Source organism: Salmo trutta, chromosome 17 (genome assembly GCF_901001165.1).
Source record: "Salmo trutta chromosome 17, fSalTru1.1, whole genome shotgun sequence".
Classification (NCBI taxonomy): Eukaryota; Metazoa; Chordata; class Actinopteri; order Salmoniformes; family Salmonidae; genus Salmo; species Salmo trutta.
The window spans coordinates 19,126,853-19,140,139 of NC_042973.1; the positions used below are offsets into that span (position 1 = coordinate 19,126,853).

General features: G+C 44.1%; 1 protein-coding gene across 5 annotated transcripts in view; it reads left to right on the plus strand.

The window, feature by feature from the left end:
- Window positions 1-13,287, plus strand: part of LOC115151802 (transcriptional repressor p66-alpha) — a 38,510-nt gene that overhangs the window by 20,731 nt on the left and 4,492 nt on the right. For 2 of the 5 annotated variants that reach the window (XM_029696043.1, XM_029696039.1), the window contains exons 2-10: window positions 1,994-2,248; window positions 2,897-3,210; window positions 5,451-5,580; window positions 5,717-5,848; window positions 7,619-7,693; window positions 10,941-11,060; window positions 11,546-11,740; window positions 11,942-12,209; window positions 12,418-12,821. In XM_029696043.1, the coding sequence (XP_029551903.1) occupies window positions 2,228-2,248; window positions 2,897-3,210; window positions 5,451-5,580; window positions 5,717-5,848; window positions 7,619-7,693; window positions 10,941-11,060; window positions 11,546-11,740; window positions 11,942-12,209; window positions 12,418-12,821 (1,659 nt within the window). In that variant the 5' untranslated portion in view covers window positions 1,994-2,227. The remainder of the gene's footprint in view (window positions 1-1,993; window positions 2,249-2,896; window positions 3,211-5,450; window positions 5,581-5,716; window positions 5,849-7,618; window positions 7,694-10,940; window positions 11,061-11,545; window positions 11,741-11,941; window positions 12,210-12,417; window positions 12,822-13,287) is intronic. The other 3 variants (XM_029696040.1, XM_029696041.1, XM_029696042.1) reach the window with 3 other exon arrangements.

The following is a 13,287-nucleotide window of genomic DNA, read 5'->3' on the forward strand; positions in this document are numbered from 1 at the left end:
AAAATGAAAATGTACCGGTAGTCCTTGTAAATAGCCTAAATATTTTGTGTTACTATTGATTTTTTTGTGTGCAAATTTGAGATGTATTTTTAGCTCTGTTGTTGGGAAAGGGTTCGTAAGTAAGCATTTCACCTGTTGTTTTCGCTGAATGTGACAAGTACGATTTGATTTAAAAACGCGTTTCACTCCAGCAGCAACAGACGCTGTAGCAGCAGCTTTCACGTTGTCTGACATATTTTTAGCTTAAGCTAGGGTCTGTATCTGTATGCTGTGCACGGGTGATAAATAAGAATAATAACGACTAACGAAAATACACACACACCAATTTAATTGCACAAAATTATGCAAATTAACCCATACACCGATAAGCATGACCGGTCAAATGTATTTACATTGACTATTTTCATCAATGAATAGACAAAAAACAAAGCAGCATTTTGCAATGGGATATTTTTTTCTCCCAGACAATTGGCCGGTGCCAATTTTATTTATCAGCTTTAATTTTTTGTTGTTGCCAAAAGCCGGCTGTTACCGGCTAATGGAAACCCTGCTACACATGCAGTCAGAGCCAGCCCAAGCCTTTTGGGGGCCCTAAGTAGTGTTGTCACGATACCAGAATTTTGACTTCGATACCAGGTTTAGTATCACAATAATCGATACCATCACGATACTTGATACAAAAACGATATCGAAACAATATCACTGCAAAAAAAGGCCTATTAGCTAAAGTCACAGAATGGCACTTGATCCAGACAGAGAAACTCAGCCACTGCTCTGTTCAATCGTTGGGCATCTTTTTGAGTTCAATATCATTACATTATAATTTTGTTATGGTAACATTTTTCAGAGACTGCCATGTATGTATGCATGAATGAATCAATTATACAATCAATTTGATAGAAGTAGCTGCTTTTTATAAAAATGTTTGCTGTCTCTTTAACCAGTAATGACATCATTAACAGAGCATAGTCAATTCGCTGAGGCAATAGATACTCTTTGGGAGAGAGTTTTTGGTGGCAATCATCTTTAAAATCAGCATATTTTGTGTTATGGTTTGCATATTATCCTAAACAAAGTACTAGAGTAGTCAATCGATGTTAGCTTTCACTGTCAGCTAGCATAGCAAGGAAAGTTGAGCTACAAAGCTGGAAGTTACCGGTATCTTCTTGCATTGTAAAGTGTTCTAGCCTGTATCGACATTGTTTTGCGAACAGTTTCAACATTTCTTTCTACATGCTATGTCACATTATTCAAGTTTGTTAACTTCTGTGCAAAACATTTTAGTGGCCCCCCTCTTGACCGCAGAGTGACATTTCTTTAGTTTTAAAGTTAATTTCCTGCAATTCTACTCATTTTTCCATGGGCCGTAGAGAACATTTTGCATTTTTAAAGCAAGTTGGCTACAGTTCTACACATTTTGCCATGGGGCGGATATAATTTAAAAAATGAATTCTATAACTAATTTCCTGCAATTCTACCCATTTTGGAATAGGGTGGAGAGAAATTATGGTTTTAATGATGTCTGAGTGAGTGTGATTAATAAAATCAATGGGGACCCCCCCCCCCCCCCCTCCCGGTTGGTAATTCGACCATGATTACAAGTTTAGATTAAACATGTTTAGCTGACATGGGCTAAATGAGTGACTGTCAATGACTGACATTAAAAGAGAAACTGCTGATGCACAATAACATTTTGAAATTGCACCTTGTCTATTCTACTATTCTAACTCCCAACATTAAGTTAAGACCCCAACTGAGTGGGTGCTATTCTGTTTTTCTGAATGAGTCCGTATTGCTTCGGTGCGATGATCATTGGCAATCAGTGCTTTAAATGGTTGGATCTACACCAAAATAAAGTTACAATCTCACATTTTCCATTCGACTTTATATAGGCTACATGGATTCCTATTGATGGTGATCGATTCGGTGATTTCAATTTTTTTGTGTTCTTCAGATGTCTGTGTAAAAGTTTCAGTGGCCTTTTCTCTGGCAGGCATTTGTGTTTTGGAATCCAGGCGACGCTGTCTCCCTCCCACAGTTGCAGGCTGCTGTGGCCTCTCCCGCTGCCAGTTGGTCTCTCCAGGGATTAAAACCACAGACCGGTTTAAACCGGTTCTCAGGGAAGTGCTTTATGTCTCCTATGGAATCTTGGGAAGGGTCATGTGGAGCTCTGCTCTGATGTCACAGTGGATGAAAAAGACCTTGAGTCAGCAGCTTTCTTGTTCTGATGGGAGAAGTGTGTACACAGGTATACAGTGGCTGCCCAATGATTGTTTAGAACCTCTATAAGGGGAGAGATGAGGCAATTATATTTAAAAGTCAGAATGTTTGAAAGGAGATAAGAGTAGGTCTCCCTGAGTGTACCTCAACTCTAGTCCAGAACGCACACACTTTCGAGGTCACGCTGAACTCTGATTCTTGTTTCAATTCATAACCTGCGTTTGTGTGTCTGTGAGATATTTGCATGTCTGTTTGAGTGATACTTTATCCATGGTGTTGTGCGGTGTAATAGTTGTGGGTGAAGCAGGTGTTTGAGCTGAGTGGGTCTCCCTTCTCCATCCTCTATTATGGTAATGAGGGGGGAATTGGGTCAGCATCTGGGGAACAGGCACTCAGAGACAGGTCTGTGTTGCAGTCAGACAGAGAGCCCCCCTCCCCAGTACAGCTGGAGGAATTAATACCCGGCCTGCTACTACAGTCCACACTCCACTGATATGGTGCCCTGGTGGGCATTTAGGTTTTCATTGTTTGTATTGTATGACCACACTCCTCATTATCAGCCAGTGTTAAACTTCCAACTCATTTTGAGGCAGTGCGTCATCACTAAAACTATGCTGTCCAGACCCTGACCTATGTGTTTATCCATATCTCTAACCCCCGTCTCTCTCTATCCCAGGCAGTGATGTCGGAGGAGGCGGTGCGTCAGACGCGCAGCCGGAAGCGGGCCCTGGAGAGGGACGTGGTGGCCCCTGGCAGCCCTGGAGGGGAGCTGGACAGTAAGAAGGTAAAGCTGGAGAACTGTGACCTGCTACCTGCAGCAGATGGACCTATAGCTCTAGTGGCTGTGGGTGGAGGAGGAGATGTGGTGAAGACTGAGCAGACAGCCACGGTTGCCAGCATGAGCATCCTGAAGACCGGTGAGGTTAAGGCTACCATCAAAGTGGAGGTGCAGACCGGGGACAGGCCTGTAGATATGAGCACATCCAAGAGGTGAAACAAACTGATTACATACATACACACACACACACACACACTGTGGTAGCCTACACTCTGTCTGGCTGTAAATTTGAACCAGCCCTAACTGAACTATGGTACCCTCAGACACTGTCTCTTTTTGTTAATAGTATTACCGTCACACTCTGGATTTGGATTTCATTTTCGAATGTTGCTCTAAAATGTTATTTTTCCCATCTGGCCTGTGGTGCATGTTTACAATATGATGGATTGTCTCTGAGTCTGTACAGGGTCTATTTAGGTGATTAGATTATTCTACTGCTTTGTTTTGTCTGGGAAGGGACATTTGCTTGACAACTACTGTGTGTGTGTTTGAACTACTGTCTGCACTAGCTAGCGAGTGGGCTTCTCACACAGGAAGTACATGTCTGTACTCCCTCGGTTCTGGGTGGCCTGCCCCCATTTTGAAAAGTTTGAGGCTCCGGCTGACTGCCTCCATTTTCTCCAGCACCTGAACTCTGCCTCACTTCACACAAAATGAAGGTCACAAACTGTCACAAACTGGTTCCAGCTGGCCGTTGCCATGGTTTCCACATTGGAGATTGGAGGGAGCAGTTGGGGGAAGGAGGGGCTGTTGTTGGGTGGGTGTGTCACATGACCAGGGCAGGGAAATGCCTGATGTCACGTGTTCTCTTCACTCGGTAGAGTGATTAATATACACTAGAGGTGAGTGAGGGCAGTAGTGAGAAAGGAAGCTAGCTTCCAAGGAAGGACCTTTTATGTACTGCAGAAGTTTGCCAATAAGCATTGCATTCCACTGTCATTGAATTATAAATATATTAAAAAAACACTTTTGGCCAGATAGACCTTAATAGACTAGCAAGAGAGAACTGTTGATGACGTTTCTGTCTAGTTTCACGAGTAGTGGTTTGAAGGAATGCACTTTTTCTACCTGATACTTTGCTCCCACGAGTTTACTAATTCAGTGGAAGTCAATACTGCGGAGTATTTCAGAGAAGCAGTAACTAGTAGAAACAGAAGCAGTGGGGCTCTGGATCTTATGTAACCAGGTACGTGGCTTTTGTTTATACTTGTCTAATCAGCTTTCAGGGTGGAGGAGATCGCCTTGTCACCACAGATAATAACCCTCACTTTGCCCATTGCTAAGAGTTTCTCCTGGTTAGGTCACTGTGTGTGTCTGGGGGGCCTCCCTATCCATCAGTTTACTCTTTGCCCAACGTGGTCCATTGCTTTACATGGCCCCTGTATAACCAGCTGTGGATGGTGTGACTGTGAATCATAGCTACTGTATTTCCCCTGCCTCCCCTCTAAACTGAACCAGGCCTCAGCCCTGTTACCACAGTAGGGATCTGGGATGTTTTGCAGCAGCCAGGGAGACTGTGCCCTACCCTCTGCACCGTAGTCCAAGACACACGGTCAGTAAATGAGTGAGTGAGAGTGTATACAATAGGCTGGGTCCTAGCCACGTTCCTCTCTCCCCTCCCCCACCCTCTCGCTTTCCCCTCCAATGTGTCCTGTAGGCCTCTGCTCTGCGACTCTGGTGTCAGCAGCTGGGAGGGGTGGGGCCCTGACGTACCGGGCCTCAGGCACAGCTACTGTCCCTACCAAGAGTCAACATGCCCCCCACACACTCACCAACCCCCCCACCCACAGGGTACGAGCGGGACGCCTGCTGTGTCGGGGGGGAGCGAGCATTCCATCTCCGTCGGCCTCTCTGTCACAGGCTCCACACTACATACCGCTGCTCCCCTTTGTCCTCCTCAGGCTGGAGGAAACAACAGCTAGCTACAGCCACGGAGGAAGCAATGAGGCCAGATGTAATCTCCCAGGCTGGGCCTACAACTTGGTCATAAACTCACTACTTTTGGCCCAAGTTTCTGACACTACCATACCAGTGAAAAGATATGAAGAGGAAGGCTCTTATTCAGACCGGGCTGTGAACAGAGCTCCCACTCCACTATGAATCTCAGATTGACTTGGGTGTCCCAACACTATCCACTCACTCGTAGATCACTGAAAAGTTATCATTTACCGCCCTCTACTGGACGAATGCTGATTCTGTCTGTTTGCATACTGGCCATTGTGGCCATCATTTGTAATATGATTAATGAGTGTTGTATGATCACGCAAAAATTAATTTGTGTGAGGAGAGGGGGTTTGGCTTTCCCTATCATCTTTGCTTTCCATGTCTTATTTTTTCCTACTAGTAAAGTCGACTTTAGTTATTTTGTTTTTGTTTTTCTCTCTTCTCTCAGTGACGTAAAGAAAGAGAGGCAGCCCCTGTCACCAAACAATGATGTCATAGTGCTGTCAGACAACGAGCTGTCCATCCCCGTCATGAACGGCCTGAACTACTACAGAAAGACAGACACTGACCTGCTCAGGGTACGAACACGCACGCACGCACACAGAGAACGACTCTTCTCTTTGTGCTACTCCCAATGTGTCTTCATCCATCATGGATGCAAATCAATTCTAATGTAATTGTGTGTATGATCCCCTGCTGTCTTCCCTTGTGTAGAAGAGCAGCCCAGACGAGAGGGAGCGCATCATCAAACAGTTGAAGGAGGAGCTGAGACTACAGGAGGCTAAGCTGGTGCTGCTGAAGAAACTACGACACAGCCAGATCCAGAAGGAGAGCACTGTACAGAAGGTATCTAAACACACACACACACATACAGTGCATTCAGAAAGTATTCAGACCCCTTTACTTTTTCAAAATGTTCTTATGTTATAGCCTTATTCTAAAATGAATTACATTTATTTTTCCCCCTCATCAATCTACACACAATACCGCATAATAACAAAGCCAGAATTGGTTTTTAGACATTTTTGCAAATGTATTAAAAAACAAAAATACCTTATTTACATAAGTATTAAGACCCTTTGCTATGAGACTCGTAATTGAGCTCAGGTGCATCCTGTTTCCATTGATCATCCTTGAGAGGTTTTTACAACTTGATTGGAGTCCACCTGTAGTAAATTCAATTGATTGGACATGATTTGTAAAGGCACACACCTGTCTATATAAGGTCCCACAGTTGACAGTGCATGTCAGAGCAAAAACCAAGCCATGAGGTTGAAGGAATTGTCCGTAGAGCTCCGAGACAGGATTGTGTCTAGGCCCAGATCTGGGGAAGGGTACCAAAAAAGTTCTACAGCATTGAAGGTCCCCAAGAACACATTGGCCTCCATCATTCTTAAATGGAAGAAGTTTGGAACCACCATACTCTTCCTAACAGGCCGCCCGGCCAAACTGAGCAATCGGGGGAGAAGGGCCTTGGTCAGGGAGGTGACCAAGAACCTGATGGGTACTCTGACAGAGCTCCAGAGTTCCTTTGTGGAGATGGGAGAACCTTCCAGAAGGACAACCATTTCTGCAGCACTCCACCAATCAGGCCTTTTATGGTGACCAGACGGAAGCCACTTCTGAGTAAAAGGCAAATGACAGCCCTCTTGTAGTTTACCAAAAGGCACCTAAAGACTCAGACCATGAGAAACAAGATTCTCTGGTCTGATGAAACCAAGATTGAACTCTTTGGTCTGAATGCCAAGCGTCACGTATGGAGAAAACCTGGCACCATCCCTACAGTGAGGCATGGTGGTGGTGGCATTGTGCTGTGGGGATGTTTTTCAGTGGCGGGCTGGGAGACGAGTCAGGATCGAGACAAAGATGAACAGAGCAAAGTACAGAGATTCTTGATGACAACCTGCTCAGGACCTCAGACGGGGTGAAGGTTCACCTTCCAACAGGACAACGACCCTAAGCACACAGCCAAGACAATGCAGGAGTGGCTTCGGGACAAGTCTCTGAATGTCCTTGAGTGGCCCAGCCAGAGCTCATACTTGAACCCGATCGAACATCTCTGGAGAGACCTGAAGATAGCTGTGCAGCAACGCTCCCCATCCAACCTGACAATGCTTGAGAGGATCTGCAGAGAAGAATTGGAGAAACTCCCCAAATACAGGTGTGCCAAGCTTGTGTGTCATACCCAAGAAGACTTGAGGCTGTAATTGCTGCAAAGGTGTTTCAACAAAGTACTGAGTAAAGGGTCTGGATACTTCTGTAAATGTTATTTCAGTTTGTTTTATTTTATAAATGTGCAAACATTTCTATAAACCTGTTTTTGCTTTGTCATTATGGGGTATTGTGTGTAAATTGTTTTTTTCCCCCTCATCAATCTAATCAATTTTAGAATTAGGCTGTAACGTAACAAAAAGTGGAAAAGGTCAAGGGGTCTGAATACTTTCCAAATGCACTGTATGCACACACACGAATGCATGCGCACACATACTCACACACGTATGCAAGCACGAGCACGCACACTCACACGCATAAAGCTTGCCATCAATTGTCTGGTTTCACTCACTCTTTCCAAACTCTCTTTCACTCACTCTCTCTCTCTCTCCCTCTGTTCTCCAGCCATCCTCTGGCTCTGTGGCCACTCCTCCACCTCTGGTCAGAGGCAGCATTGCATCAGGCAAAGGACCACTACAGGTACAGACAGCTACTGCTCACCGCCACTATACTATACAAGTCATTACATTACTGCTATTATCAGGATCACCTTTTTTTTTTTTTTTTTTTTTTTTTTTTTTTATACATATACCCAGAATTTGCCTTAGTGTGGTGCTGCCAGCAATAGACAATATACAAACAGAATAGAGACACGAGTCTACTTGAACATCATACAGAATATATACAATATCCACCTCAATGGACATTTACCCTGCCCCCACCCAATGGACATTTATCATGCTGAATAGCCACCACTAGTCAGACCACTGCTCCCCCTGTCCCCCTCCTGGACTTCCTACCCATCCCCCCCATAGACATTCCCACCCCCCTCAACTGACATTTTCACTGCCCCCACCCCAATGGTAATTTATCATGTTAGTTGTAAATATGTATGTTATTATTTATTTTACTGTTTCATTCACTTCCCTTTGACCTGCACTGTTGGAGCTTGAAGCTCAAGATTTTCATTGTACCCTGCATTCACATTTGCAACCCTGTGCATGTGACTAATAAACTCTCTCTCTGAACATAACTCTGGAGTATAGGCTGATTACAGTCGGAATATACAATTTACAGAGGGGATATATCTATCTATAAACTGTGTGGTTCGAGCTTGAATGCTGATTGGCTGGAAGCCATGGTATATCAGACAGTATACCATGGGTATGACAAAACATGTATTTTTACTGCCCTAATTACATTGGTAACCAGTTTATAATAGCAATAAGGCACCACGGGGGTTTGTAGTATATGGCCAATATACCACGACTAAGGGTTGTGCATAAGAACAGCCCTTAGGCGTGGCATATTGGCCATATACCACACTCCCTCGTGCCTTATTGCTTTAATAAGCAAAGGGAGGGATGTACAGCACATTAATTGTATATCAGTGTATCCATTCAACCACTAAGAACATTCAAGCTCTCTGTACTAGCTTGTTATCAGTGTGTCTGTTCAACCGTGCTGTCAGAAGTAATCACTTGCATCTTGCTGGGTCACTACAGCTGATGTGACATGGCTCTGTTTTGCCTCTACCTGATATGTCTTGACAGAATGATTGATTGAATATGATGTGAAAGGGACTGGCCACTTGCCAGCACATGTCAACAGTGATCATGTGGTATCATCACAAGATACTTTCATGGTCAAATCTAATTTCCATTAAATCATGATTTACCTAAAAGTCTGAATTACATGTGGATCTTGTGTTAGGAGTCAACCCTCATAGTATGGGTTGTTAATGTGGTCACTTTAATAATGTTTACATACTGTTTTACCCATTTCATCTATGTATGTGTATATGTATATATATATATATATACACGTTATTCTAGTCAAGGCCTATACCATTCAACTATTTCTGTATATATACTATTCTATCCTACATATTCTTCAGATATACTGCATTTTCTATCAATATACTGTCTATAATGCTTATACATCCGATCATATATCTATATATACGGTACCGGTCAAAAGTTTGGACACACCTACTCATTCCAGGGTTTTTCTTTATTCTTACTATTTTCTACATTGTAGAATAATAGTGAAGACATCAAAACTATGAAATAACACATGGAATCATGTAGTAACTGAAAAAAGTGTTAAACAAATCAAAATATATTTGAGATTCTTCAAAGTAGCCACCCTTTGCCTTGATGACAGCTTTGCACACTCTTGGCATTCTCTCAACCAGCTTCATGAGGTAGTCACCTTGAATGCATTTGAATTTACAGGTGTCTTGTTAAAAGTTAATTTGTGGAATTTCTTTCCTCAATGTGTTTGAGCCAATCAGTCGTGTTGTGACAAGGTAGGGTGGTATAAGGAAGATAGCTCTATTTGGTCAAATACCAAGTCCATGTTATGGCAAGAACAGATCGAGAGAAACGACAGTCCATCATTACTTTAAGACATGAAGGCCAGTCAATCCGGAAAATTAAGAACTTTGAAAGTTTCTTCAAGTACAGTCGCAAAAACCATCAAGCACTATGATGAAACTGGCTCTCTTGAGGACCGCCACAGGAAAGGAAGACCCAGAGTTACCTCTGCTGCAGAGGATAAGTTCATTAGAGTTTCCAGACTCAGAAATTGCAGCTCAAATAAATGCTTCAGAGTTCATGTAAAAGACACATCTCAACATCAACTGTTCAGAGGAGGCAGTGTGATCAGGCCTTCATGGTCGAATTGCTGCAAAGAAACCAGTACTAAAGAACTCCAATAATAAGAAGAGACTTGCTTGGGGCAAGAAACACGAGCAATGGACATTAGACCGGTGGAAATCTGTCCTTTGGTCTGATGAGTCCAAATTGGAGATTTTTGGTTCCAACCACCGTGTCTTTGTCAGACGAAGAGTAGGTGAACGGATGATCTCCATGTGTGGTTCCCACCGTGAAGCATGAAGGAGATGTGATGGTGTGGAGGTACTTTGCTGGTGACACTGTCTGTGATTTATTTAGAATTTTAAGGCACATTTACCCAGCATGGCTACAACAGCATTCTGCAGTGATACGCCATCCCATCTGGTTTGCGCTTAGTGGGACTATCATTTGTTTTTCAACAGGACAAATAGCCAACACACCTCCAGGCTGTGTAAGGGCTATTTGACCAAGAAGTAGAGTGATGGAGTGCTGCATCAGATGACCTGGCCTCCACAATCACCTGACCCTCAACCCAATTGGGATGAGTAGGACTGCAGAGTGAAGGAAAAGCAGCCAACAAGTGCTCAGCATATGTGGGAACACCTTCAAGACTGTTGGAAAAGCATTCCAGGTGAAGCTGGTTGAGAGAATGCCAAGAGTGTGCAAAGCTGTCATCAAGGCAAAGGGTGGCTACTTTGAAGAATGTAAATTATAACATATTTTGATTGAAAAACATGTTTTTGTTACTACACGATTCCATGTGTTATTTCATCATTTTGATGTCACTTATTCTACAATGTAAAAATAAAGAAAAACCCTTGAATGAGTAGGTGTCCAAACTTTGACTGGTACTGTATGTATACACACACGCGCGCACACACACTTTGGACTCCGATATTGCTCGTCCTAATATTTCTTAATTCCATTATTTTACTTGTGTAAATGTGTGTTGTTTGATATTTCTGCACAGTTGGAACACAAGCATATCGCTTCACCCGCAATTACATCTGCTAAATGTTTGTGTATGCCATCAATAAAATTTGATTTGGTTGTGTAAAGTTTAAACCCTGGTGTCGTTTTGTGTCCAGGTGTCGTCAGGCCGTAGCTCAGGCATAGTGATCCCTCCTCCATTAGTCCGGGGTGGGCAGCACATCCCGTCCAAACAGAACTCCCAGACTGCCATGCCACCCCTCGTCAGAGGGGCACAGGTAATTTATGCTCTGGTGCTTACTGTTTAAACTTATTTTATTGTTGTCTTGTGCAATGTGAATTATTAATATGAATTCCACATTCTCTGTATGATCAGTGTATTTTTTCATAATACGTTTTTCTGCTACTTTCATGCTGTAAAACACATTATTCCTTGGCAGTGAACTCTCTAAGTAATAGACTAAATGCAAAATACTAGTTGGTTCTACACGCAGTGCGCTTGTCAGTCTATTCCAGTAAATTCATTTTACAGTGAAATGGATATTGACATATTTTCTCTCAATGGGCTTTTGGGCATGGGAAACGTGTTTACATTGCCAAAGCAAGGGAAATTAACAAAAGTGAGAAGACAAAACAATATCAACTAGAAATGAACAGTAAACATTACCCTCTCCTCTCTCTGTCCCTCTCCCTGTGTGTGACTCCACTTCCCCCTTCCCCTCTGCCTTATGTCCTGCCCTGTGTGTGTGTGTAACGTTGTCAGCCCATTGCGGTGTCTCCCCAGCAGATCGCATCCTTGCGGCAGCAGCAGCACTCTGGGTCGGGTCCCCCTCCCCTGCTGCTGGCCCCCAGGGCCTCGGTCCCCAACGTCCAGGTGCAGGGCCAGAGGGTCATCCAGCAGGGCCTTATCAGGGTGGCCAATGTCCCCAACACCAACGTCCTGGTCAACATACCACAGGTCAGAACACACTCTATCACCCAGGTCAGTCAAACATTACTACATTACTGCCAGGTCACCAACGTACTGGCCAGCATCTTACATTAAGACCTCCTCGAAAGAGCACATTTCAGAAATGCATCCCCACAGTGTTGGACTCCCAACAGCACTAATTCTTCATCTAATTTCATCCTGACTAGTGAGTGTGTCTCTGTTTCCCAGGGCTCTCAGAAGGGCTCATCTGTGTCGTCTCAGGCCGGGATGGGCAGTGGCATGTCCACGGTCCAGGCCAACGAGTCCCCGGCCGCTCGCCAGGCGGCCGCCAAGCTGGCATTGCGTAAGCAGCTGGAGAAGACACTGCTGGAGATCCCTCCTCCCAAACCTCCCGCCCCCGAGCGCAACTTCCTGCCGTCAGCAGCCAACAACGAGTTCATCTACCTGATGGGCCTGGAGGAGGTGGTGCAGAACCTGCTGGACACACTGGGACGGGGTGGGTTTATTCTTTTATTCAAAAATATTCAATCCTTGCGTCAGCATAAGGTCTTTATGGTGGTAGTAGTAGTCTTAGCTAATCTCTTACAGTGAGTTGTTTGTTGGCTGCCATGGGTTCTTCTCATTCTAGCACCTTGCTCTATTTGAAAAGTACTGGCCTAATGTACATAATACTGACATGTCATTTTTCGGTATTTCACTCTCAGGCAAGAAACAGGGTCAGTCAGTGGCCCCGGTGACCCCCATCCCCATGGAGCCGCACACCTGCGCCCAGTGCAAGACGGATTTCACGTCGCGCTGGCGCTCGGAGAAGAGCGGCCCCGTCCTGTGCGACCAGTGCATGTCGTCCAACCTGAAGAAGGCCCTGAAGGCGCAGCACACCAACCGTCTTAAGGCGGCCTTCGTCAAGGCCCTGCAGCAGGAGCAGGAGATAGAGCAGCGGATCCTCCAGCAGGCCGCCTCTCCCGTCTCCAAAATGCCCTCTTCTTCCTCAAGGATGAAGAGTGAGCAGCAGCATGTGCTGGTGTCTCAACAGTACAAGCAGGCGAGAGCCCAGCTCCAGCAACATAGAGGCACGCCTATGGCCCGCCACCACTCCTCCATCAAGCAGGTCAGCAGTGGGACACAACACAACTGCTGCACACCAGGGGTGTAAAAATACTTTCAAGTACTAGTACTACTTAAGTAGTTTTTTGGGGTATCTGTACTTTACTATTTATAACAACTTTTACTTCACTACATTCCTAAAAAAAAGTATGTACTTTTTACTCCTTACATTTTCCCTTCAACCAAAAAGTACTCGTTACATTTTAAATGCTTAGCAGGAAAGTAACATTTCCTAATTCACAATATATCAATATATCCTAATATCAAGAGAACATCAGTGGTCATCCCTACTGCCTCTGATCACTAAACACACATGCTTAATTTGTAATGATGTTTGAGTGTTGAAGTCTACCCCTGGTTATCCGTAAATAAAAAACAAGAATATGGCACCATCTGGTTTGCTTAATGTAAAAAAATTGAAATTATTATACTTTTGATAATTAAGTATATATAAAACCAAATTATTTTAC